At 50.9% G+C, this 24,515-nt stretch overlaps 1 protein-coding gene across 1 annotated transcript in view; it reads right to left on the bottom strand.

Annotated features, from left to right (window-relative positions):
- The window catches only part of STARD10 (StAR related lipid transfer domain containing 10), a 44,859-nt gene extending 27,785 nt beyond the window's left edge, over positions 1–17,074 (bottom strand). Inside the window, exon 1 of the mRNA XM_056858524.1 lies at positions 16,913–17,074. Within this exon, the coding sequence (XP_056714502.1) occupies positions 16,913–17,074 (162 nt within the window). The remainder of the gene's footprint in view (positions 1–16,912) is intronic.
- Between the last annotated feature and the right edge of the window lie 7,441 nt (positions 17,075–24,515).

The following is a 24,515-nucleotide window of genomic DNA, read 5'->3' as shown; positions in this document are numbered from 1 at the left end:
AATGCCATAAAGTCCACTCTTCAAAGCAGCCTTTTTCTGCAGGGGAACTGATCTCTGTAGTCTGGAGATCAGTTGTAATCCCAAGAGCTCTCCAGGCCCTAGCAGAAAGATGCAGGGTTTAAATTTCAACAACCCGGGCCTCCGTCCTTCTTTTTAATTTGCAGGTAAGTTTCTAGCCCTTCAAGCATGCAAAAACAGCCTCGAAATTGAGCATAGGTCAAAAACAGAATAATTCCAGAAGAGTAGCCATATAGCCCTGACCTGGATGGCCCAGGCTAGCTTGATCTCATCAGATCTTGGCTGCTAAGTAGGGTTGGCCCTTTAGTACTTGGATGGGAGACCACCATGGAATCCCGGGGCTCTCCAGACACTACCTCTGTATGTCTTTTGCCTTGACCTGGATGGCCCAGGCTAGCCCAATCTTGTCGGATCTCAGGAGGATGCGGCTGAACAACGGGCAAAGCAAAACACGAATCACAGGCTACCTGTCAACGAGACACAGCCTTTGCAGCGCCCTTCGTGACGGGGATGCCCTTCTCATGCGCTACGTCCAGGGCTGGCCCAGCCTCCAGTGCCCGCTCAGCTCCAGGCCTGGCAAACAAACAGGAAGAGCCAGCCAGGATTCGGCTCAACGTACCATCGGCTGCCTCCTGAAACACAGACAGCCAGATGGCAGCAGACTCGGTGAAGGATGAGTCACGGGGAAGTGGTGCTGTTTGGATGGCGATCCTCCTTCCAGCCCGTCCACTGCCCCCAGGAGCCACACCTGCCAGCTGAGACAGCCTGGGGAAAGCAAGGGGTCCTCGGATCCCTGCAAGGGGAAATCAAGGAGTGGAGCTGGGAAAGGCAGCTTCTGTGCTCTTGTGCCGTGGATCCCGGAAGGAGCAGGACGCTCACTGTGGCCCTGGGTCAATATTGACACTCTATCCCAAGCAGGGAGAGGCAGGCAGGAGAGTGCCGGGAAGGAAACTGAGACATGCCAGGAAAAGCCCCCCCTTCATTTCAGACTGAAATCCCCCCTCCCCCAGCCTTTCATCTGGACGATTTCACCTACATGGTGGTTTTCCTGTACAGACTGCAGGAAAACCACAAAGGAGAAATCCTGATTTCAGAACGAAGGTGAAAATCTCGATGGTTGCAATTCAAGAAAGCTTCCCATGAGCTACGCAGAGGTTGCCGGATCCCATTAGAGAGCTTTCCGGCACAACTACCAATCGCTCTGCAAACGCTGCAGGGTGGCAGCCCTTGGGCAAAACCAGCCGACTTTTAAGATGTTTCACGCAGCCATGTGCTAGATTTAAATGGTATTGCGCTTTGTTCGTAAATCATAATGGGGCCATGCGCTCATCCCAAAACAAATGAAAAAGTGAACTGGGGGGGGAGAAATACTGGTTAGAGCTAGGGTTGCCAACCTCCAGGTACGAGCTGGAGATCTCCCGTTATTACAACTGATCTCCAGCCGATAGAATTCAGTTCCCCTGGAGAAAATGGCCACTTTGGCAATTGGACTCTATGGTGGTGAAGAGGGACCTAACAACCCCAGCTACAGCAGGGGGGCCCCAAACCTGCCAAAAGCCAACTAGCAGTTGGCAAAGCGCTTGGCACATTACAAATCCGGCACTGAGCTCAGGATGCTCAGGACAAAGCAGCATGTGCTGGGCAAGCCAGCATATGCTCGGTTGCCTCATCTCCTGTGGCTTGCTCCAGTTTTTCATGGGGGGCACAATCCGTGGGGAACTGCTCTCGTACATGGGCCATTGAAAAGAACTGGAGCTGGAGGCCGTGCCCCACAGGACCGATCTGTCCGCCTCCATCTTCCCCCTCCTTAATGGCATTCCAAAATATTGCTTCTTTGTGGGTTTACATTGTGGGAAGCAATCCACACAGCAACATCAATACTTAATGCAGCTAAGCGTTCTGGGTTTCCCCCCCCTCCTCGTTGCTTATTAACTCTTATTTTACATGGCCTGCCTGATGCCAGCCACATTCCAACCATTCATTAATATGGAAAAACAGGCTAGGTAAGAAACTTTGAATGACCGTTGTTAAAAGAAATGAGAGGAAAAGTCCAGGAAGTCTTTACTCAATCTGCATCTGTCATCCAGGAAGAAGAGACATAAAACTGGTTTCTTTTCCCCGCCTCCACCTCTTTATCTGTAGGTATAACAAAAGAGTTGGAAGATTCTGAGACCAATAAAAATGAGAAGTGATAGGCCAGCTGCTTTCAGAGAATCACATTTATAACTTTAATAAGTTTCCAGTCCCCATTGTGGAGGGAAGGCGGCATGGTGTAGCCCGAGATCATCAGATCTCGGAAGCTAAGCAGGGTCAGTACTTGGAAGGGAGGCCCTCCAAGGAAGACTCTGCAGAGGAAGGACGTGGCAAACCACCTCTGCTTCTCAATTGCCTCGAAAGCCCCTTGCAGGGGTGACCATCAGTCGGCTGCGACTTGACGGCACTTTACATACACACACAGTCCTCATTTGTGGAATCATAGATTCGGAAGGGACCACCAGGGTCATCTAGTCCAGCCCCCTGCACAACTACCTCCCCCACATCCCCAGTGACAGAAATATCTGTAATGACCAAAATACCACACACCCCAAATCCCAAGCGAAAAGACTAAAAACAAGAAGCCCAATAAAAAGAGCACAAGATCCAACTTGTCTATTCTCTATAATTTAGTATCCGTTATGTTCAGAAAAATGGTATGCAAATTATGTTGACCATATGCAACTACATATGCAAACTATGACTAAACTGAGGCTGTACTTTGGTCACATCAGGAGAAGACAAGACGCACTGGAAAAGACAATAACGCTAGGAAAAGTGGAAGGCAGTGAAAAGAGGAAGACCCAATATGAGATGCATCGACTCAATCAAGGAAGCCACGGCCCTCAGTTTGCAAGGCCTGAGCAAGGGTCTTTAACAACAGGATGTTTTGGAAGACTGATTCATAGGGTCGCCATTGGTCAGAAGTGACTTCCCAGCACTCAACACACACACATGCCAACTATATTCTTCATAGACAACACAGGGTATCAGCTATTATTATTAATCCATATTTTTATGTGCTTTATTTGTATCCCAGCTTTCTCTCCCTGTGAGAAGCCAAAGCGGCTTACATCAGCCTCCTTTCCATTTTATCCTTGCAACAACTCGTTTTCTCATCACAACAACCCTGGAAGGTAGGTTAGGCAGAGAGTGCCACCCATCAAGCTTCCATGACAGAGTGGAGATTTGAACCTGGGTTAGAATCAGAGTTGGAAGGGACCACCAGGGTCATCTAGTCCAACCCCCTGCACAATGCAGGAAATGCCAAACTACCTCCCCCCACACACACACCCAGTCACCCCTACTCCATGCCCAGAAGATGGCCAAGATGCCCTCCCTCTCATCATCTGCCTAAGGTCATAGGATCAGCATTGCTGACAGATGGCATTGCTGACAGATGGGTTTCCCAGATCCTGATCCAACACTTTTACCACTACGCCAAACTGGCTCCAGAGTCCTTGACAATCTTTGCCTCATTCATCCTCACGCCAGCTCTCTTGTTATTCCCATTCTTATAAATGGGCAGTAGAGTGCGAGAGAACTGCATGAGCCAGGACACCTCCTAAGCTCAGGGATGACTTGAACCCAAGCCCCAGTCCCGACAGTTCTGATTTGGTGGACTTGAATTGGAGGGCCATGGCTGAGTAGCAGAGCATCTGTTTGGCATACAGAAGGTCCCCGGTTCGCCCCCCGCCATCTCCAGTTAAAAGGACCTCCACCTGACACCTTGGAGAGCCGCTGCCAGTCTGAGTAGGCAATACTGACTTTGATGGACCGAGGGTCTGATTCAGTATAAGGCAAGCTGCGCTTGTCATGTGTCTCAGTCCAAGTATGCAGGGGGCTTAAACCATAGGACTGCCACCTTTCTCCTTTTGGTGGGTATTCTGGGAGTTCAATGGCTGCATACCAGGTAGAAATTCAACAGGTGAAGCACTTCCCAGCATAGATAGAGGAGCCTTCTACTGCAGAAGGTCTGCCTTCCATTCAGCTGTTTAAACAGAAGCCCTGCCTCAAATAAGGGGGGGGGTCAATCTTTCTTGCACACACAGTTTGGGCTGAACAAATGTGTGAATCTGGACTCAGATGTAAGCCATATACAGCCCCTCCTGCTGAGCTCTCACAGTATTTTTGTTGAAGCACATAATGCGATTGTGAGCATGTTAAGTCCCTCATTTCTGTGCCTTACTAGGAGCTGGATGAGTGACTATTTCGCTTTTCCTACCCCTTTTATTTCATGTCTTCGCTAGGCTCTTGGTCTCTTCTTGATGGCTATGGAGGGCAAGGGAGAGTGGCCACACTTAGGAAATGTTTCGTGACAGATCTCGACCCGCAACAAAAGCATCACCATGAAAAGCGTGGCGTGTAAATTGATATGTGGACACAGATAACATTTCCAGATATATGCAGAAAGGAAAAACCATGGCCAGTGTTTTAATTATTTTTGTATGCCTTTGTATGTATATATTTAGCACTGCCTTTAATTGCTTTAATTATGTGTTTGTTTTTGTAGGGATTGGCGGTTTTAAAGTGTGGTTTTATAATGCATGTTTTAATTTGTTAGCTGCCTTGGTGGCCCTTGTGAGGCCAGAAAGGCAAGACATAAATTTGGCACATAAATAATAAAATACATTAATATGCCTTGTACTGCTGACTCGTAAGACTAGGCAGACTCGATTTCCCTACTTTGTAACTCTTAACCGAGGCATCTTTGTGCAGATTGACTGCAAATGACTTTTGGTTCTGCCGATGTTGTTTTGAAGACCTTAGACGGGAGCTGTCTAAGCCACCCCATGATTTGACAGCATTGAGCTCGAAGTAATTTGCAGGAAGTGCTGCTTGAATCTCTCTGGTGAATCAACCTGTACCCCTCGCTTACAGCTTGTCGAGATGATCCTGGGAATTTCACCTTTTGCATCTCCAGAAGAGGGGGAGGCCAGGATACAACCTGCCCCTTGTCACGTCAGGCAGTGTGGTGTAGGGGTTGGCATGTTGGACTAGGATCTTGAGGCACCCAGGTTCGAATCCCTGCTCTGCTATGGAAGCTTGCTGGGTGACCTTGGGCCAGTCACACTCTCTCAGCCTCACCTACCTCACAGGGTTGTGGTGAGGATAAAATGGAGGAGAGGAAAACCATGTAAGCTGCTTTGGTCCCCATTGCCGGGTATAAATGAAATAAAATAGATAAATGTCAGGTCTCTACTGTCATTCAAAAGCAGGTCACAGCAGCTGTTCAAACATTAACTGAAGCGTATCATTTAATACCGAGTTGATCTGTGTTATCATTCCATTTCCAGAATGGGTTCCTTGCCAAATCTGCTAACGGGGTTACAGGAAATCATGCCCCAGGGTGTATCAGAAGAAGAAGAAGAGTTGGTTTCTATACCCCGTTTTTTCTCTACCTTTAAGGATTCTCAAAGTGGCTTACAATTGCCTTCCTTTCCCCTCCCCACAACAGAAACTTTGTGAGGTAGGTGGGGCTGGGAGAGTTTGGAGAGAGCTGTGACTGGCCCAAGGTCACCCAGCAGGCTCATGTGGGGGGAGTGGGGCATCTAACACTGTTCTCCAGATTAGAGTCTGCCGCTCTTAACCACTACACCACCCTAGCTCAGGAACAAACTGGAGTCCAAAATCAGCTGGTAGGGGTGGCAGAGGCCAGCAAGCCCCCCTTTTCTCATGCCTGGCTCTTCGGCCTTCCAGATCAAATCTTTCCCAAAGACGTCACTTTGTCTGTGCTTTGCATTCGTTTCCTTCCTTAGCCGTTCTTCAAACACTCCACCCCTGCTTGCAGCTCTTAAGTCGCTCTGCTGAAAATCCTCCACCACCTCCTACCCTTGACGTTTCAGCCACATTCCTCAACCACAATCAACCTGAGAAAATCAGGGTGCGCGGGGGGGGGGGGGGAACGCCGCCTGCAGCCCTGCCGAACGCATTCCTAGAGGCGAGCTAAAAGCCAGCACGTTGCAGTTCTTATCAACCCTGGCTGGAACAGATCAGCCCATAAAAGTCCTTTATTAGGGTACTCCATCTACAAAACGGTGAGCTGGGCATCTGCTACAAGATCTGCTTACAAAGCTTCAGACTACAGTTGTCTGGGGACTCGGATTTAGTATCTGACGAAGGGAGAGTTGACTCTCGAAAGCTCATACCACGAAAATCTTGTCGGTCTCTAACGTGCTACTGGACTCGAATCTGGGTTTGGCAAAGTCTGTCTCCATTTCCAAATTTATTGCAGCGCCACAGGACAACACAGAGAGACAGATTATCGAAAGCAAAGAACATACATTGGAGCGTGAACTCTGATCTGGAGAAGTGGGCTCGATTCCCCACTCCTCCACGAGCGGCAGAGGCTAATCTGGTGAACCAGGTTGGTTTCCCCACTCCTCCACATGAAGCCAACTGGGTGACCTTGGGCTAGTCACAGCTCTCTTTGATCTCTCTCAGCCCCACCTACCTCACAGGGTGTCTGTTGTGGGGAGGGGGAGGGAAGGTGATTCTAAGCCGGTTTGAGTCTCCCTTAAATGGTAGAGAAAGATGGCATATAAAAACCAACTCTTCTTCTTCTACATTCTGGGGCATGTTCCTTGCCTTTCATCATGATCATTTTGGGGCGCCAAAGTTGATTTTGCCATCCTCCGTCATGAGTATCTTGAATGTATAAAAAGAGCCTAGCCTACTTCACAGGGCTGTTGTGAGGGGCTATGAAGGCTAGCCTGAGCTCCTTGGAAGAAGTAAGGGGGGCATTTATTTATTTATTGAAAATATTTCTGTTCTACTTCTCTAAAACCTCGCTTGAGGTGGCTTGCAAAATAAAAGATGGAAATAACAATAATTCAGGCAGTTAAAAAAATAATCTAAACAGTTCCTACCTATAAAAATTCTCAGCAAGAAAACCATCCAAACAGTCAATAAAATTAGCTCCATAAGATAACTGAGTCTCACTGAGCAAGACGGGCTATAAATTAAGTCAATGAATAATTCACAACCCAGGCCTGCTCGCCCCTGCCCCCTAAAACCTTCAGCAGAGGGTAGCATGGTGGAAACGTCAAAGAAGATGGAAAACACAAAGCTAAAAGCCTGGTGAGAAGCCAGTCAAGTTTGAGCAGGACAAGCCTCAAGGGAGAGAGGGCATCCTGCAGCTGGGGGCACCACCACTAAGAGGGCCCTGTCCTTAGTCACAAGTCAGACACTGCAGCACAGAGGAGAAAGCTTGGGATGGTGACCTCAGCTGATGGGCAGGACAAGAGGGGGAAAGGCAATCCTTCGCACACCCGGCCCCCCAGATGTTTAGGGCATTGAAGGCAAGCGCCAGCACTTGGAACTGTGCCTGGAAACATCTTTCAGGGTTCCCAGGCAGCAATCTGGCTGTTGAATTTCCAGAGAGTCCTTCAAAGATAGCCTGACGAACAACACATTTCAGTAATCTAGCCTGGATGTGATGGGGTTTGCAGGGAGCCCTACTTTTCAAAGAACAGTTGCAGAAGGTGGTGTAGTGGTTAAGAGCAGTGGTTTGGAGCAGTGGACTCTGATCTGGAGAACCGGGTTTGATTCCCCACTCCTCTACATGAGCGGCAGAAGCTAATCTGGTGAACCGGGTTGGTTTCCTCACTCCTACACACGAAGCCAGCGGGGTGACCTTGGGCTAGTTGCACTCTCTCGGCCCCACCTACCTCACAGGGTGTCTCTTGTGGGGAGGGGAAGGAAAGGCGATTGTAAGCCGGTTTGATTCTTCCTTAAGTGGTAGAGAAACTTGGCATGTAAAAACCAACTCTTCTTCTTCTTAGCCAAAGCTGGGAAAAGATGCTACATAGGGCTGCCAACCTCCAGGTGGGGCCTGGAGATTTCCTAGAGTTACAACTCATCTCCAGACTACAGAGCTCAGCCCCCCTGGAGAAAATGGCTGCTTTGGAGGGTGGGGGGCTCTATGGCATTGTACCCTGGGGAGATCCCTCCCATCCCTAAACCCTCCCCAGGCTCCACCCCCATAACTCCAGGAATTTCCCAACCCAGAGTTGGCAACCTTGTGCTCCGTGCCCCAGAGGAGACCCGAGCCTCCAAATATAGGCCAGGAGGATCCTCCAAGATGAAAATCTGCTCCTTTAGGGGGAGGACAACTCTCCCCAGTCCCTGAGCAATTATCTGAACAATAAACAAATATTCTGTGCCATAAAATGGATTCTGCCTAATCTGTGATGCACACAGGCCAGATGTACTAGTGTGGCAGGGCAGAAGAGGCATTCTGCGCATGCTCAAAGTCACCCTGCTTTAGTGTTACTTCAGTGTTCTGTGACGAGGCCCCAGCACTGAAAACAGGTTCCGGGGCTAAGCTTAGCTTCCATTAAGCCCGGCACAGTTCACTCCTCTACGGTCAGCTGCAATTCCGGCACAGTTCACTCCTCTACGGTCAGCTGCAATTCCCAGATGAAGATCTGAGCATTAGCAAACATGGGACGGGACGCGGGAAGGGCCTTCCACCCGGATCTGTGGTTACAGGAAGGACTTTTTGCCTTTTACGGCACCATGACAAGGCAGGCGGACGCGTAAGGTTTAGAGGACGTGTCCACAGAACAGGCAGAACCGGTCCATCCAGTTGACGAGCGAGCAGCCCGTTTTCCTCTGACGTTACCAGCTGGTGGCCGTGAACCCAGTCAGTGCAAATCCAGCCTGTGCTTGCAACACAGTGTGCAAGGTTTTCAAACAACACGGAACTCATCCTTCCAACCCCTGGGGAGAACAGGGACCTCAGTGGAGTACGATGGTATAGAGCCCCACCCTCCAAAGCATCCATTTTCTCCAGGGGGACTGATCTCTGTAGCACATGAACGCCTGAAGCTGCCTTATAGTGAATGAGACCCTTGGTCCATCAAAGTCAGTATTGTCTACTCAGACAGGCAGTGGCTCTCCAGGGTCTCAGGCAGAGGTCTTTCACATCACCTACTTGCCTGGTCCCTTTAACTGGAGATGCTGGGGACTGAACCTGGGATCTTCTGCATGCCAAGCAGAGGCTCTATCACTGAGCCACAGCCCACTGAGGTGAGCTGTCATTCCGGGGGATCCCCAGGTCCTACCTGGAGGTCAGCATCCCTACTTGCAATGGAAGCAATTTGATGAACTGATTGTTCCAGGCATAGAGGCCAGTCTGGAAGAAGGCGCACGCATGTAGGACAAAGTAATGTTTGAATGAGTGTCTCCCTCTTTCTACACGCCAGTTCCAAGTCGTGCCTTTTGCACGCTCTCATCTCGGCTGCCTCCCTGTGCATCTTGGTATTTCTTGGAAGTACCAGATTCTGGCCCGGGAGGAAGATCCAATATTTTTCACCTCTCTCTCGCTTTTTAAACAAAAAGTCTTATCTTGCAGGAGTATGAATTCTGGGCGACACGAAGCGCCCCTTCCTCCAACACAAAGAGATAGAGGCTTTTTCATTTACTCAATAATTAGCAAAAACCTGCTCCCCGTAGCGAGTGGGAAGCTTTGGATCTGCAGAGTGTAAACGCCACTGCAAAAATTTTTTTAAAAAAATTAAAAGCTGTCAGTTCTGCACAATAGAAGTGTTGGCTTCTAAAAAAAGACCCAGCCTGTGTCTCCACAGCCCTAGCTTCGGCGTGCAAAGAAAATGCTCCCAGAGATACAATTGTTCCTCTTCAGAATGGTTCTTTGGATCACTGCCTTTTTTGTCTGGCTGGGTTCCTGGGCCTCTGTGCGACAGGCACAAATCCAGCTGGTAGAGCTCCCTGGACATGCATTGCTCTAGAAGCTACACCTGTGACATTTCTGCCTGTTGCACTGCTATAAAAGGATGATGAATTCTTGAGGACCTGTCGTAAAACAGCGATGTGTTCCAAGTAGCCCTTTCAGCGAAAGAACAAACCCTCTCTCTCTTGGATTTAAATCGGCAAAGGACGGGCTACTGCTACACAGTAAGGGTGGGTTACAGATACACCGGCCTCAAAAGATTTCCAGACTGGCCTCTGTCGGACTTCAGCCTTCAGCTTGATTCAGCCTGGTGAACGACGCCAGCATTTTTGAGGAACAGATACCGGTGTTGTGCGGAGGGTCAGGATAGCCTTTCGTGAGAACAGACCTTGCTGCTCAACATTGTTTTGCCAGTTCAGAAGCCAAAACAATTCTTGCTCTTGCTTAGAAAAAGGGACTGTTTTTCAGACCGAGGGAAGGAGTGCCTGAAATAGTTTCCTGAACGAGACAACTACTTAAAAAAAAAAATCTGTGCCTGTTCCTTAACCTGTTAAATATTCTTTCATTAAAAAAACATTAAAAGGATGCAACGCTTTGTGCCCCTCTTTTATTATTCTGTAGAAGGAGACCGAGACTGGGAAGGGCAGCCATGGAGCTAGAAAAGAGCCTTAAATGTAAGGATGTGTCCCTGGCAACCAAGATCATAATAATTAATGCCACAGTATTCCCCATTTCTGTGTACAGGTATGAAAATTGGACAATGAAGAAAGCTGAAAGAAAGAAAGCTGATTCCTTTCAAATGTGGCGTAGGAGGAAAGTTTTACGGATACCGTGGACTTTCAAACAGACAAATCAATGGGTTCTAGATCAAATGATGCTTGAACTCTCCCTAGAAGCTAAAATGACTAAACTGAGGCTGTCATACTTTGGTCACATTATGAGAAGACAAGAGCTACTGGAAAAGACAATAATGCTAGGAAAAGTGGAAGGCAGCAGGAAAAGAGGAAGACCCAACAGGAGATGGACTGACTCCACCGAGGAAGCCACGGACCTCAGTTCGCAAGACCTGAGCAAGGCTGTTTAACAATAAGACGTTTTGGACGTCATTGATTCATGGGGTTGCCATAGGCTGGAAGAGAACTGACAGCATTTAACACACACACAGGAGAATAATCCCGTTAATGGATTTCTGGTGAACAAAGGTTGGCAAGTAAGGTAACTGGAGAGTTTTGACGGCTTCCTGGACCCTAGCCTCACTAGTCTTCCCAAAAGGGATGTCTGTGACAGGGGAGTAAAGCCGGCTGTGTAATAATTGGGGGGGCCCCCCCTCCGGCCATGATCTTTCGAATCAGAAAACAGGTGCTACAAGAATGCACCTCTTTTCACCTACAAACCGCTGGAGACTCCAAACTGTCCTGTATCAGCTTGCTTGCAGTGTCTGGTGTGCCTTCCTGGAAAGAAAACACCAGCCAACTTTTCCTGCCCTGGAGGATACAAGCTGGACTGAGCGCACGCCTTGATCAAAGCAGGAACCCCGCTTTAATTTCCGGCTTCTCCCAATCAAACTGTCCTACTGAGCAGGCTCAGCTCTGACACTATGGACGAGAGAGAGTGAGGTACCCAGGTTCAAGTGTCAGGCTGGGACCCAAGGGACCCAAGTTTAAATCCCAACTCTGCCATGAATAACGTTGGGCCAGCCACACATTCTTTCATCCTAACCTACCTCACAGGGTTCCTCTGAGGATAAAATAGGGAGGAAAGAACTTTGCATGCCACCCTGAGCCTTGTGGAAGAAGGGCGGCGGGGGGGGGGGAAGCTTCTAGGGCTACTAGGTGGTCCCTCTCAGTGCAGGGGCCGATCACCTGGCTCAGTAGAAGGCCTACAGCTTGATAGAAGTTGTTATACTCTGCTTCAAAAGAAGAAGAAGAGTTGGTTTTTATCTGCTGACTTTCTCTCCCACTTAAGGGAGACTCAAACCGGCCTACAATTGCCTTCCCTCCCCCTCCCCACAACAGACACCCTGTAAGGTAGGTGAGGCTGAGAGAGCTCTAACAGAGCTGTGACTAGCCCAAGGTCACCCAGCTGGCTGCGTGTGTTGGAGTGGGGAAACCAACCCAGTTCACCAAATTAGCCTCCGCCGCTCATGTGGAGGAGTAGGGAATCAAACCCGGTTCTCCAGATCAGACTCCACAGCTCCAAACCACCAGTCTTAACCACTACACCATGCTGCCCTAACTGCCTTCACTGCCTTGTTCAAGTAGTCCAAAGCAATAAACTACTCCAGGTTTGGCCCCAGACTAGGTACAAACTCTACAGGGACAGAGCCATGTTGGTGGTGGAAAGAGCCATTAAGCTGCAGATGACTTATGGCAACCCCGTAGGGTTTCCCAGGCAAGTGACGTTCAGAGGTGGTTTGCCATTGCCTGCCTCGGCATTGTGACCCTGGACTTCCTTGGTGGTCACCCAGCCAATTATTCACCAGAGCTGACCATGCTTAGCTTCCAAGATATGATGAGATCAAGCTAGCCTGGGCCATCCAGGGCAAGGTAAGAGACAGACAGAGGTGGTTTGCCATTGCCTTCCTCTGCGTAACAACCCTGGATTTCCTTGGTGGCCTTCCACACAAGTACTAGCCAGGGTCAACCCTGCTTAGCTTCTGAGATCTCACAAGAGTGGGCTAGCCTGGGAGAGTGGTCAGGAAAGCTGCCCCCCTTGCCTTGGTGCCTAAAGAGCAGTTGTTCAAAGCACAGAGGTTTTGTGAGCGATAAATGTTGACCGGTAATCAGCAAGTGCCAACACCCCCTCACTTATCTCTCTTAAACGAACAAATGAATTGACCGGGCTAAACGTAATGCAACATCCGCAATGGCCTGGGGCCACATCTGGCCCACAGGAGTTTCCCCATTCGGGCCTCCTACTGCTTAATAGCTTCAGCCCACCAGAATGCAGACTTGGCAGGTAGTCAGTGCCCCCGAAAAGAGCTAAGGGCCCTTGATAGCAGGAGAGGGCCCCCCGACATCTGTGCCTCTACACCGGCTTTCAAGGTCTCCAATGGGAACAGCCGGTGTCCAATTCGAAACCCTCAAAAGCAGACGATCCAGATGTGATCCGAAGGCTGAAAACTTGGCCACCCCTGGTTATTTCTTAGTTAACCGATCGTTCTAATTCATTGTTCGTTGCTCTTCTATGCTGACTGGGTGCCCTGCTTTATATTCCGTAATGCGCCTTGAGTCCTGGTGGGAAAGACGGACTATAAAGCAAATAAATAAATAAGCTACATACACACAGAGACACCTTTATCTTTGGGAACAAATCTGGCTCACAGGCCCTGCCTCGCTCAAAGGACATTGGCAGGTGGAGCTAAGGAGGCCAGCTTTTCAACCAGCCAGTGCTCCTGTGCCTCCAGGAGCAATGCAAGGTACAGACATTAGCAGGGGATCAGTATTAGTTCCCCACCGGACAACGGCGCAGCTGCTGATTTAGGCAGATTGAGCGAGCGGTTGTTCAAGGCGCTAGAAAAAGCCAGAGGTTTCTTTCTGGTCAGTTGGCAACCACCCTAAGAGATTCGTTGATCTATGGTGCCCCTCCTCAAGAGACAGCTGCTGTTCTCAGCCTTCGTTTTCCTCCCAGATCCTCCTCCAAAAACCACAATGAATACAGGCAAAGCCAATAAAGTCAATACAGCCCCCACCCCCAAGAGACAATATTAGTAAGAAATTCAAGCTCCGCTCAACCCTGACAATGAACACATCCGTCCTCTACACCACTTAAGTTATGAATGTTTTCAGCCACCGAGACACAAGGAAAATCACGGGCCATTGATCCCCTCTTCTCCAAGGGAGATTCTCGGAGGCAGAGAATTGACCCTCACCCCTTAAGTGCCGGGAAACTTTAATGGTCTCAGAGATGTTATTTTCGCCTGGGAAGATTTATCAGCTTGCTGTCTCTGGATGCAATTAAGGAAGAGGATCCTGCTAAAAGCCTGACATCTACAAACAGAGAGAGAAGATGATGGACGGGGATCCAGAGAGACGTAGTAAGGTTGGAATCAGGTTTCAATGATACCGGTGGGGCTGTGGCTCAGTGGTACAGATCTGCTGGCATGCGGAAGGTCCCAGATTCAATCCACGGCATCTCCAGTTAAAAGGACCAGGCAGGAGATGATGTGAAAGACCTCCACCTGAGACCCTGGAGAGTGGCTGCCAGTTGGAGTAGACAATACTGATTTTGATGAACCAAGGGTCTGATTCAGGATAAAGCAGCTTCATATGTGCATGTGTTCACAGCTTCGTGAGCACAATACCACAAGAAACTCTGAGTGAGTTAGATCCAGGGACTGCAGAAAGGGGCCACGTCCATTGGTTTGGTGGTTGGTCATGAAAGTTCTGATGGGCTCCCAACAAACCTAATTCACTCCACGACATTTTGTAACCCTCAGAGTTATACCCACTGCTCCCAGCTGAGCTACAACCACCAAACCAATCCCTGGCACCAAGATTTGGCCCTGATCAGTCGCTGTGCAGACCCAGGAAGGGATGCTCCAAGAGAGCCAGCGTGGTGTAGTGGTTAAGAGTGGTAGTTTGGAGTGGTGGAGTCTGATCTAGAGGACTGAGTTTGATTCCCCACTCCTCCACAGGAGCGGCGGAGGCTAATCTGGTGAACCGGGTTGGTTTCCCCACTCCTGCACATGACGCCAGCTGGGTGACCTTGTCACACTCTCTCAGCCCCACCTATCTCACAGGGTGCCTGTTGTGGGGAGGGGAAGGGAAGGTGATTGTGAGCCGGTTTGATTCTGCCTTGAGTGGTAGAGAAAGTCAACATATAAAAATCAACGCTGCTGCTGCTGCTCCTCCTCCTCCTCATACAAGCAGTTGATTTCTGAGGCCATGGGTCACTCTGGAGAAACAGTTGGCATATAAATTCTATAGAGGAGAGCGACAAGGATGATCAGGGGCCTGGAGACCAAGCCCTACAAAGAAAGGCTGAGGAGGTTGGGAACGTTTAGTCTGGAGGAGAGGAGGTTGAGGGGGGACAGGATCGCTCTCTCTAAGTACTTGAAAGGCTGTCACTCAGAGGAGGGCAGGGAGCTGTTCCCGTGGGCAGCAGAGGATAAGACTCGCAATAATGAGTTTAAATTGCGGGCGGAAAGGTAGCGGCTGGATATTAGGAAAAACATTTTTACAGTAAGAGTTGTTGGACAATGGAATCAGCTGCCTAGGGAGGTGGTGAGCCCCCCCCCCCTCACTAGCAGTCTTCAAGCAGAGGCTGGACAAGCCCTTGTCAGGGATGCTCTAGGCTGATCCTGCATTGAGCAGGGGGTGGGACTAGATGGCCTGTATGGCCCCTTCCAACACTACGATTCTATGATGTGAAAGTCCTCGGCCTGAGACCCTGGAGAGCCACTGCAAGTCTGCGTAGACCAGACTGACCATGATGGACCGAGGGCCTGATTCAGTATGAGGCAGCTTCATGGTGTTCTTGAGTAATAAGCACTTACAGTGTTGCAAGCCACCTATATTATGTTGCTGCAAATCCTTACAACAACACTCCAAGGTAGGCCAATATCATTATGCCCCCCCCAACATTACTGCTGAGGAGGTGCTGAGGCTAAGAGAGGGGGAATTGTCTAATGCCACCAGTGAGACAAGATTTGAATACAGGACTTCTAGATTCACCGAGTCTGCTTCCCCAAGTCTCCTAATTATCACTGATCTTTGTGTCATAACTTTCTCAGAAACCTGAGGATCAGGGGCTCAAATATATAAATGCTGAGAATGTAAATGATGAGGTTTCATTTCAGACCGCATGTAGTTAAGTTTACTAGTTTACCTGAATTGTGATTTTAAATATTTGCTTCTAGGGTTTTCATGTATTTTATTGAATGTGTTTCATCTCTCTTGTAAGCAGCATTGAGCTTCATAAGGAAGAAAGGAGGCTAATAAACGTTTTAAGTAAAAATAAATATTAGGATGGCTTGCATGCTGGGTAGTGAGACGGGAGCTGCAGAGTACAGAAAGCAACCTCTTCTCAAATCCACCGGGGCAGGTGCAGAGACATCCACATCCGTTACAACGGGCAAAGAGTTCTTTGAAGCCTCAAACTCTTCCCACACCAGTCTGGTCCTCTTCGAGACATCATTCCACCCAATTATTTATATCAATCTCCTATCCTCAGGAAGCAATTTGGCCAGGCCAAGAAGAGCCAGAAAGGTCAAGGCGACGAATTTGATTAAGCAGAGGGTTTCTAATTAATTGCACCGCCAATCATTGGGGGGGGCGTTTACAAGATACCCAGTTAAGAAGATGGCTGTCCTATTCCTGCAAAGAAAGGAAGAGAAACCCTTCCCACGGGCAAGCTCTTCTTCCAGCCCGCTGGGAACACCCCTTGCCCACCAGCCCCATGGAAGCCACCAGCTTGATAGAGCACAAATGTGCTTTTCTTGCACAACCTCTGCTCGCTTTCATGAGGGTTGTGCTGGAGATGTTACTCAGGGGCTGCAACCTTTGCCCTGACTTCCCTCCAACACCCGAAGACTGCCTGGGGTTCCCTGCAGCCGGAGGCGTGCCCGAGAAAGAGGCAGTGAAAAGCAGAAGTGGCACAGAGGAAACAACCAGCGGAAAGTCCCCCAAAGGTGGTCTGCGGCCCTCGCGCTCCACAGTTTGGGCGGAGGACACCACTTTCCCACGCTCTGTGGCTTGTCCCTTCCCGAGGGAGGACTACGATATTTCAAGCAGCCCTGGAGCAAGTGGCCCCTGCAGGGCTGGCGGTGGGGCAGGGGTCGCTCAGCTTGGACCCGGGACCCAGTGAGGATGGCACATCGGCTCAAACCTCACGCACTGCAATTGCGCTTATTTCCTGACATCCCGCTTTGTGGCCCAAGGTCAGAACTCAAACATCATTTTCCCCTCCTCCCTTCTCTTACAACAAGTCTGCAAGGTAGGCCAGGCTGCGAGTTCGTGACGGGCCCAAGGTCATCCAGCGAGCTTCCCCGGCAGGAGTGGGGATTCAAACCCGCCTCGCCCAGGGTCCTAGTCGGCCACACCACGCGGACTCTCGAACCACCAGCCCTGCAGAGGTGGCCTGGAACAGCTGGCGCCAACCTGCCAGGCCCCCCCCGCCCGGGACCTTTCTCGGTAGGTCAAGGGAGCGTCGGGTGTCCGCCCTTACCTTGATTTTGTGCAGCGCCTTGTCGGCCTCGAGGACGTGCACCCACACCCCCAGGCCGGCCTTGCTGTAGGTCAGCGTCCAGCCGTCCGGGGAGTCGCACTCCGTGCGGAACTGCCCGAAATCCCGGTCGTCCGGGATCTGCACGCTGTCCCGGCCGGCCATGGCGAGGTGTGGGGCTCAACGCCAGCCGGCGCCCAGCCCGCGAGGGAGCCCGCTTCCCTCGGCCAGCGGAGCCGGGGGATGGAGGGAGGGATGGAGGGAGGGATGGAGGGAGGGATGGAGGGCTCCCGGGGCTCTTCTCTCGGCGGGGGGCGGCAGGGGCTCGGCGGCCAAGGGGGGCCGAGACCACGCGCCGCCTCCTCCAGCCCGGACGGACAGGCAGGCAGGCAGGCAGGCAGGCAGACGTCCCCTGGGGCCCCCAAAGGACGAGGCGAGCGGCCGGCAGCCCCGCAGCGGCTCTCCTGCTGCCGGGGAAGGAGGGATGGGGAGGCTGGCTGGCTGGCTGGCTGGCTGGACCTCCCTCCCTCCCTCCCTCCGTCCCTCCCGCCGGAGCGCTGCGTGGCTTTGGGCGGCCGCCAAGGCTGCTGCGCCGCTGCGCGTCGGCGTCGGGCCGGCCAGGTGAGTCACCGCGCTGCAGCCGCCGCGGAGGGAACAGGTGCCTGCCTGGCCAGGGGGGGGCCGGGGGGCGGCCCTCCGCGCTCCCTCCGGCCGCGACTGGCTGGCTCGGCAGGGGCTGCAGCCGCCTCCCCGCAGCCCGGACGCCGCCCCCCGCCCGCCCGCGGCCAGGAGGCTCGGGGGAGGCGCCGAGGAGAGTGGGGGGGGGGCGGTCCTGGAGGCCACGCCCACCCTGCCCAGCGGGGCTCACCTGGCCAGCCCCGCGACCCCCGGCCAGACCCGGCCTGCAGACGCCGCTTCGGCGGGGGGCTTCGGCTGGGTCCTCCCGTCCCCTGGGCGGCGGGGTCAATCCTTGGCGTTTGCAAGGGTTGGGGCAGAGACCTGATGGGGGGGGGAAAGGAGGGCCAGCCCCCCGCCCCGCCTCTCCTCTCCTCTGGGAAGGCTGCGGAAGGGGTGCCTGCACCCGCTGTGGCAGGTGGCGGGATGAGGTCGGAGGTCGGGTTGCCAACCTCCAGGTGGCGGCTGGAGATCTCCTGCTATTACCACTGGTTTCCAGGCGGCACACATCAGTTCCCCTGGAGGAGAGGGCCGCCTTGGCCATTGGACTCTATGGCATTGAAGTCCCTCCCCGAACCCCGCCCTCCTCAGGCTCCGCCCCCAAATCCTCCAGCTCTGCGAGCAAAAGGAGAGTCAAAACCCTTCTCCTTGATGGGCTACTTTCTCCTTGCAAGGAGTTTTTTTTTTTTTTTTTAATTGCGGCAGCATTCCATTCCAGCCTCTTTCTGCCCCCTCCCTTTGCTGTATTGCAGAGACCAGGCCACTCTGTGGGCACCCCTTGGCAGCTGGCCTGTCTTTTCAAAGCTGGGTGGTGGTTGTGTGTTTATGTGTATTTCACATATTGCCTTCTTTGGCTCTGTGAGCATGTTCGTGTGAGTGCATCTGCGCATGCTCATTTGCCTTGGCTTTCGCCTCTAGCATGTGACAAGCCTCACTTCACTTGTTTTGCCTGGAAGTCGAAGTCACAATCTGGGATTGCTGTCAAGAATAGGGTTGCCAGCCTCCAGGTCATGGCTGGAGATCTCCCGCAATTAAAATTTCTCTCCAGATGATCGCGATCTGTTCCCCTGGAGAAAATGGCTGCTTTGGAGGGTGGGGCTCTATGGCATTATACCCCATTAAAGTCCCTTCCCAAAACCCACCCTCCTCAGGCTCCATCCCCAAAATCTCCAGGTATTTCCCAACCCGGAGCTGGCAACTTTAGTCAAGAAGCTCTGTTGATGATGGCAAAAGAAAGGCGGATTATCTCCTGCCCAAAGCTCTCCTCTCTGCTCTCCTCTGGCTATGAAGCTTCACCTTGCGCTCTCCTGCGGCCTGCGCAATCGCTGCATGGAATCGTCCCATGTGACTTTGCACCCTACTCACCTGCAGGAGGGGCGCTGCTGTGGGAAAAGGGCCTTCTTTGGGGCGGCAGAGACATGACAGGGCTCTAGTCCACACCACAAACCCAAACTGGTTCAAACACTTATGAGTAAGGAAAGAGTCCCACCAGAATAATTGGGCTCCTGTGGTAAAGGCCTCAACGACAGAGGAGGGTGTCTGCTGGGCCTCTGCACGCAAGCCTTTGGCCTTTGAACGTGGATCATTCTGCACCATCTTTGCACTTGATGTGATTGGGGGCGCTCAGTCACTCCTGATGCAGGCTTGGCAGAGGAGCTCTCTGGATGAGGTTGCCTGTTGCATCTCTACATAGAATCATAGAGTTGGAAGGGACCACCAGGGTCATCTAGTCCAACCCCCTGCACAATGCAGGAAATTCACAACTACCTCCCCCACACACACACCCAGTGACCCCCTACTTCATGCCCAGAAGATGGCCAAGATGCCCTCCTCCCTCTCATGATCTGCCTAAGGTCATAGAATCAGCATTGCTGGCCAATGGCCATCTAGCCTCTGCTTAAAAACCTCCAGGGAAGGAGAGCTCACCACCTCCCGAGGAAGCCTATTCCACTGAGGAACCATGAATCACTGCTCTGGGCTTATCTTATATAACCAATCTGGTTTTTTTAATAAATATTTTTATTTATATTATATAACCAATCTGAACACCCCTTCTGCCCCCACCGGCAGGGTATTCTCTGACACGTGACCTTCAGAGGTTGCAAAGTGGAATTTTAATGGGCATTGTAGGGCGAGAGAAACATTCCTCCCTCCAAACTTTCTTCTCTTCCGTCCAGAAAATGGCATTAACCCCAGGCACAGGTGGGATTTGATTTATGGTGAGCGTAGAGGCATCTCTTCTTGCAAAACCAGCCTTCTGCAGCTGGTGTAGCACAAGTCAAATCCAGGGGCAAAGTGGATTGTGCAAATCTCAGGGGATTTTCCATCTTGCTTCTGGCCTCTCTGCAGTTAAGAAATCCTATATCCCACTTCTTCCCCCCCCCCAATCTCCTCCCCAACATCTTGTCTCCCACTTTTTAAACTTATTTTTATTTGTTTATAACCCTCTTCAATACAGGCTGACAGCAAGAACTCATTCACAAGATGGAAGAAGAAGAGTTGGTTTTTATAAGCTGACTTTCTTTACCACTTAAGGGAGAATCAAACCGGCTTACAATCACCTTCCCCTCCCCACAACAGACACCCTGTGAGGTAGGTGGGGCTGAGAGTGTGACTAGCCCTAGGTCACCCAGCTGGCTTCATGTGGAGGAGTGGGGAATCAAACCCGCTTCTCCAGATCAGAGTCCCCCACTCCAAACCACTGCTCTTAACAACTACACCACGCTGCCACACTTGCCTAAGGCCTTCATGAATTGGTAAAGGGGGTATTTGAACTCAGGCCCTTCTGGGTCGCGGCTTATTCTCTCTGCTGCTCTCCTATTGCAGCCACTGTAGTGCTCCATATGTCCATCCTAAAGCTAAACTCTGGCCACACCCACACAGTGGGATGGGGGGCAAAAGCTCCATGCTGTGAATCAATTAAAAACCCGTTTAATATTGTCCAGTTGTCACAGCATTACGTAACTGCGGAAGCACCTCGGTCCAATCCGGTTATCAGCAGAAATTCCCCAAAGAGCATTAATACACTTAATACAGCATCTAGTACATCCGGTCGCTCTTTGGAAAAGGCCATAGTAAGCAATCTGGGTGGGTGTGTGTATAAATATCTGTATATCTGTCTGCAATGGGCCCGTGCCAAAAATCGGCCCGCCTGTCAACTCTTGAACTGCAAAGGATCCCATGGCGTAAAAACCAGAGAGATGCGGGCTCTGTTAAGATTGACAGATGCACACCCCCTTAATGAAAAAGACCAGGATTACAAACCAACGTTGGGCCTGATGATCCTTAACTCCCCAGCAGTCTGTCTTGCAGATAAACAACTATGAATGAGTTCCTTCTAGGTGGCTTCATCCTAGGGTTGCCTTGCCAGCCTCCAGGTGGGGCCTGGGGATCTCCAGATCTCAGACTAGGGATGCCAGCCTCCAGGTGGGACCTGGGGATCCCCCAGAATGACAGCTCCTCTCCAGACTAAAGAGATCAGTTCCCCTGGAGGAAATGGATGCTTTGGAGGGTGGACTCTCTGGCATTGTGCCCCAATGAGGTCCCTGTCCTCCCCAGGCTCCAGCCACAAATCTCCAGTAGTTTCCCATTTGGATCTGGCAACTCAACCCCAATCCCCCACAGGTGGCCAAGGGGTTCCCCTTCGCCATCGGCAGGAGATTTTGGGGGCGGAGCCTGGGGGGTTTGGGAAGGGGAAGGACTTCAATGCCATAGAGTCCAATTGCCAAAGCGGCCATTTTGTCCAGGGGAACTGATCTCTTATCGGCTGGAAATCAGTTGTAATAGCAGGAGATCTCCAGCTAGTACCTGGAGGTTGGCAACCCTATACTACAGAGATTAGTTACCTTGGAAGAAATGGCTGGTTTGGAGGGTTGGGTTTTTTTTTGGCTTTATACCTTGCTGAGGTCCCTCTCCTCCCCAAACCCTGCCCTCCTCAGGCTCCACCTCAAAATCTCCTGGAATTTCCCAACCCAGAGTTGGCAACCTTAGTAGACGAAATATAGCCAGGTGCCTTATTTTCTCCCACTGACAATACTGAGACATGAGAAGTCACCTTTTCAAAAATTTCCACGGAGGTTTTCTGGCTGCATATTTGGATTTCCTGTTCGAGAACATACTTTCTTCAATGAGGCTCCCATCTAGTGGAATGGCCTGCCCAAGGAAGCCGGGAAAGCAACCACTCTCTTGGCCTTCCACAAACGATGCAAAACTGAATTATTCAAGCGGGCTGCTCTGTGCAGACGATAGGGGTGCACTGCGCAAAATGGTTCATGATGTTACTTGGATAAATGATTAGGGACTATGATCTATACTGCTGCGTACAGCTTACTGCAAGTAGGATTCTATTATGAAATTTCTCTACCACTTACTGTGTCATGTGAATACTTATGCTATGCTTCAGTTCTTTCTAGTAGCTCCAGACTTCTAAAATCCTAATGCATTGGTTACTGGATGTCCCATTTTTTGTGATTTTACTGACTTACTCTTTGTAACCTGCCTTGAGCCCTGTGAGAAAGCTGGACTATAGATAATGTAAAAAAAAAAAAAAGTTGCTTTGTTTGTGGGCTTCCTAGAGGCACCTGGTTGGCCACTGTGTGAAGAAACTGCTGGACTTGAGGGACCTGGGTCTGATCCAGCAGGGCTTTTCTTATGTGGCGGTAGCTGCCAACTTGAAATGCTTTAATAGGGGAGTGGACATGTTCATGGAGGAGACAGCTATCCATGGCTACTAGTCAAAATGGATACTACTCATGATGCATAACTATTCTCTCTGGTATGCCAATCAAGGTTAATGAAATGAATGAAATGAAATGAACTATTCTCTCCAGGATCAGAGGAGCATGAGGTGCTATGGAACACAGGCAGGACAATGCTGCTGTGCTTGTCTTGTTTGTGGGCTTCCTAGAGGCACCTAGTTGGCCGCTGTGTGAACAGGCTGCTGGACTTGAGGGGCCTGGGTCTGATCCAGCAGGGCCTTTCTTATGTTCTTACGATCTTAAGTTTTGCTACAAAGATAAGAGGTGAGAAAACATGATGCTTATTACGTGTTGATCTGAAAGCGCTGCCTCCCCATAGAGTCTTTTAGCGCCTGAAAGGCAAAGGCATTTAAGGTTGCTAAAATGCTGCTGAGTCCCAACAGCCTAGGAAATAAATCAAGCAAGCAAGCAGGCGTTTCAGTACAGAAGGTCCTGGGGTCAAGGCATTGAGTCTCTGCATGCAAAAGGATCTTTGGGGGCAGCTATGGAAATGACCTTTCTCTGTCCGAGACCTCGGAGGGTTCCAACCAGTCAGAGGGCTGGAAGGGTCAGAGGCCAGACTTGGTACAAGGACCAGGCCTACTTCCATGTCTCTAATTCATGTGTCTCCATGGTATTCTCTGACTCTTCACTCTTTCAGCCAAAGTGCACGGAGTCGTAGCTCCACCTGATGGTTGTTCAAGTCATTCCTGACAGATGTTGGGTCAGAAGGGGGGTGTAGTAAACACAGCTGTGTCTGGCTCTGATGGTAAAATTGGAGATGTATTTCAGAATCTCCTTCCCTTCCCCTCCCCACAACAGACACCCTGTGAGGTAGGTGGGGCTGAGAGAGCTCTAAGAGAACTGTGACTAGCCCAAGGTCACCCAGCTGGCTTCGTGTGTAGGAGTGGGGAAACCAACCAACCCGCTTCACCAGGTTAGCCTCCGCCGCTCACGTGAAGGAGTGGGGAGTCAAACCCACTTCTCCAAATCAGAGTCCACTGCTCCAAACCACCCCTCTTAACCACTACACAATGCTGGCTACACCTCGCTGGCAGAAGAGCCGAAGCTCTTCTTTGTCACTATTTGTTTCACTGCTGCAGCCTGCGGGGGTGGAGAAGGAAGGGAAGCAGGGCCTGTCTCCTCACGTGTCCTTGCAAACACCAGCAGATGGGAAGGGAAACAAACAGAGAGAGGCGCTCCAAGGCAGCTGTGACTCATGCCTGGATCCCGGGCGGGGGGCTCCGTCCCTCCCCCCCCCCCATGCCGTTGCAGCTCCCGGTTTGCTCTGGCTTCTTGCAGGCAGCCATCAGAACCTGCCTGCTGCCTTCCAAAGGCCACGTTGCCCGCTTCCCCAAGCAAAGAGAGAGGTGCTGGGTTAGCTGTTTGCAGGAGGGTCACTTTCCTTGGCTCCACCATCAACCAAAAGGGAGACTGCAGCCAAGAAATTAGAAGGAGATTGAGACTGGGAAGGGCAGCCATGAAGGAGCTAGAAAATATTTTGAAGTGTAAGGATGTGACTCTGGCCACCAAGACTAGATTAATTCATGCCATCGTATTCCCAATTACTATGTATGGGTGTGAAAGCTGGACAGTGAAGAAAGCTGATAGGAAGAAAATAGATTCCTTTGAAATGTGGTGTTGGAGGAAAGTGTTGCGGATTCCGTGGACTGCCAAAAAAAAAAATCAGTGGGTTATAGATCAAATCAAGCCTGAACTGACCCTAGGAGCTAAAATGACTAAACTGAGGCTGTCGTATTTTGGTCACGTCATGAGACGACAAGAATCATTGGAAAAGACCGTCATGTTAGGAAAAGTAGAGGGCAGCAGGAAAAGAGGAAGACCCAACAAGAGATGGATTGACTCAATAAAGGAAGCCACAGCCTTCAGTTTGCAAGATCTGAGCAAGGCTGTCAAAGATAGGAATTTTGGAGGACTTTCATTCATAGGGTCGCCATGAGTCGGAAGCGACTTGACGGCACTTAACACACAACACACACACACTTTCCTTGGGATGAGAAAGAATGCATGATGTTGGGGGTGGGGGGGAATACTGTCCTGGCGAGGGCTGCCTCCCTAGGATTTCACGACAGCCAGTGTGGCTGTGAGGGTCTCTGTCTATGTGTCTCTGCTTTCCATCACCTGCGTTTGCTTTGTTATCTGTGAACTCGTAAAAGCAGTTCACACCTTCTGGT

Source organism: Euleptes europaea, chromosome 12 (assembly GCF_029931775.1).
Source record: "Euleptes europaea isolate rEulEur1 chromosome 12, rEulEur1.hap1, whole genome shotgun sequence".
NCBI classification, from domain to species: domain Eukaryota; kingdom Metazoa; phylum Chordata; class Lepidosauria; order Squamata; family Sphaerodactylidae; genus Euleptes; species Euleptes europaea.
The sequence above is the reverse complement of the archived record's forward strand: the minus strand, read 5'-3'. Positions and strand labels throughout refer to the sequence as shown.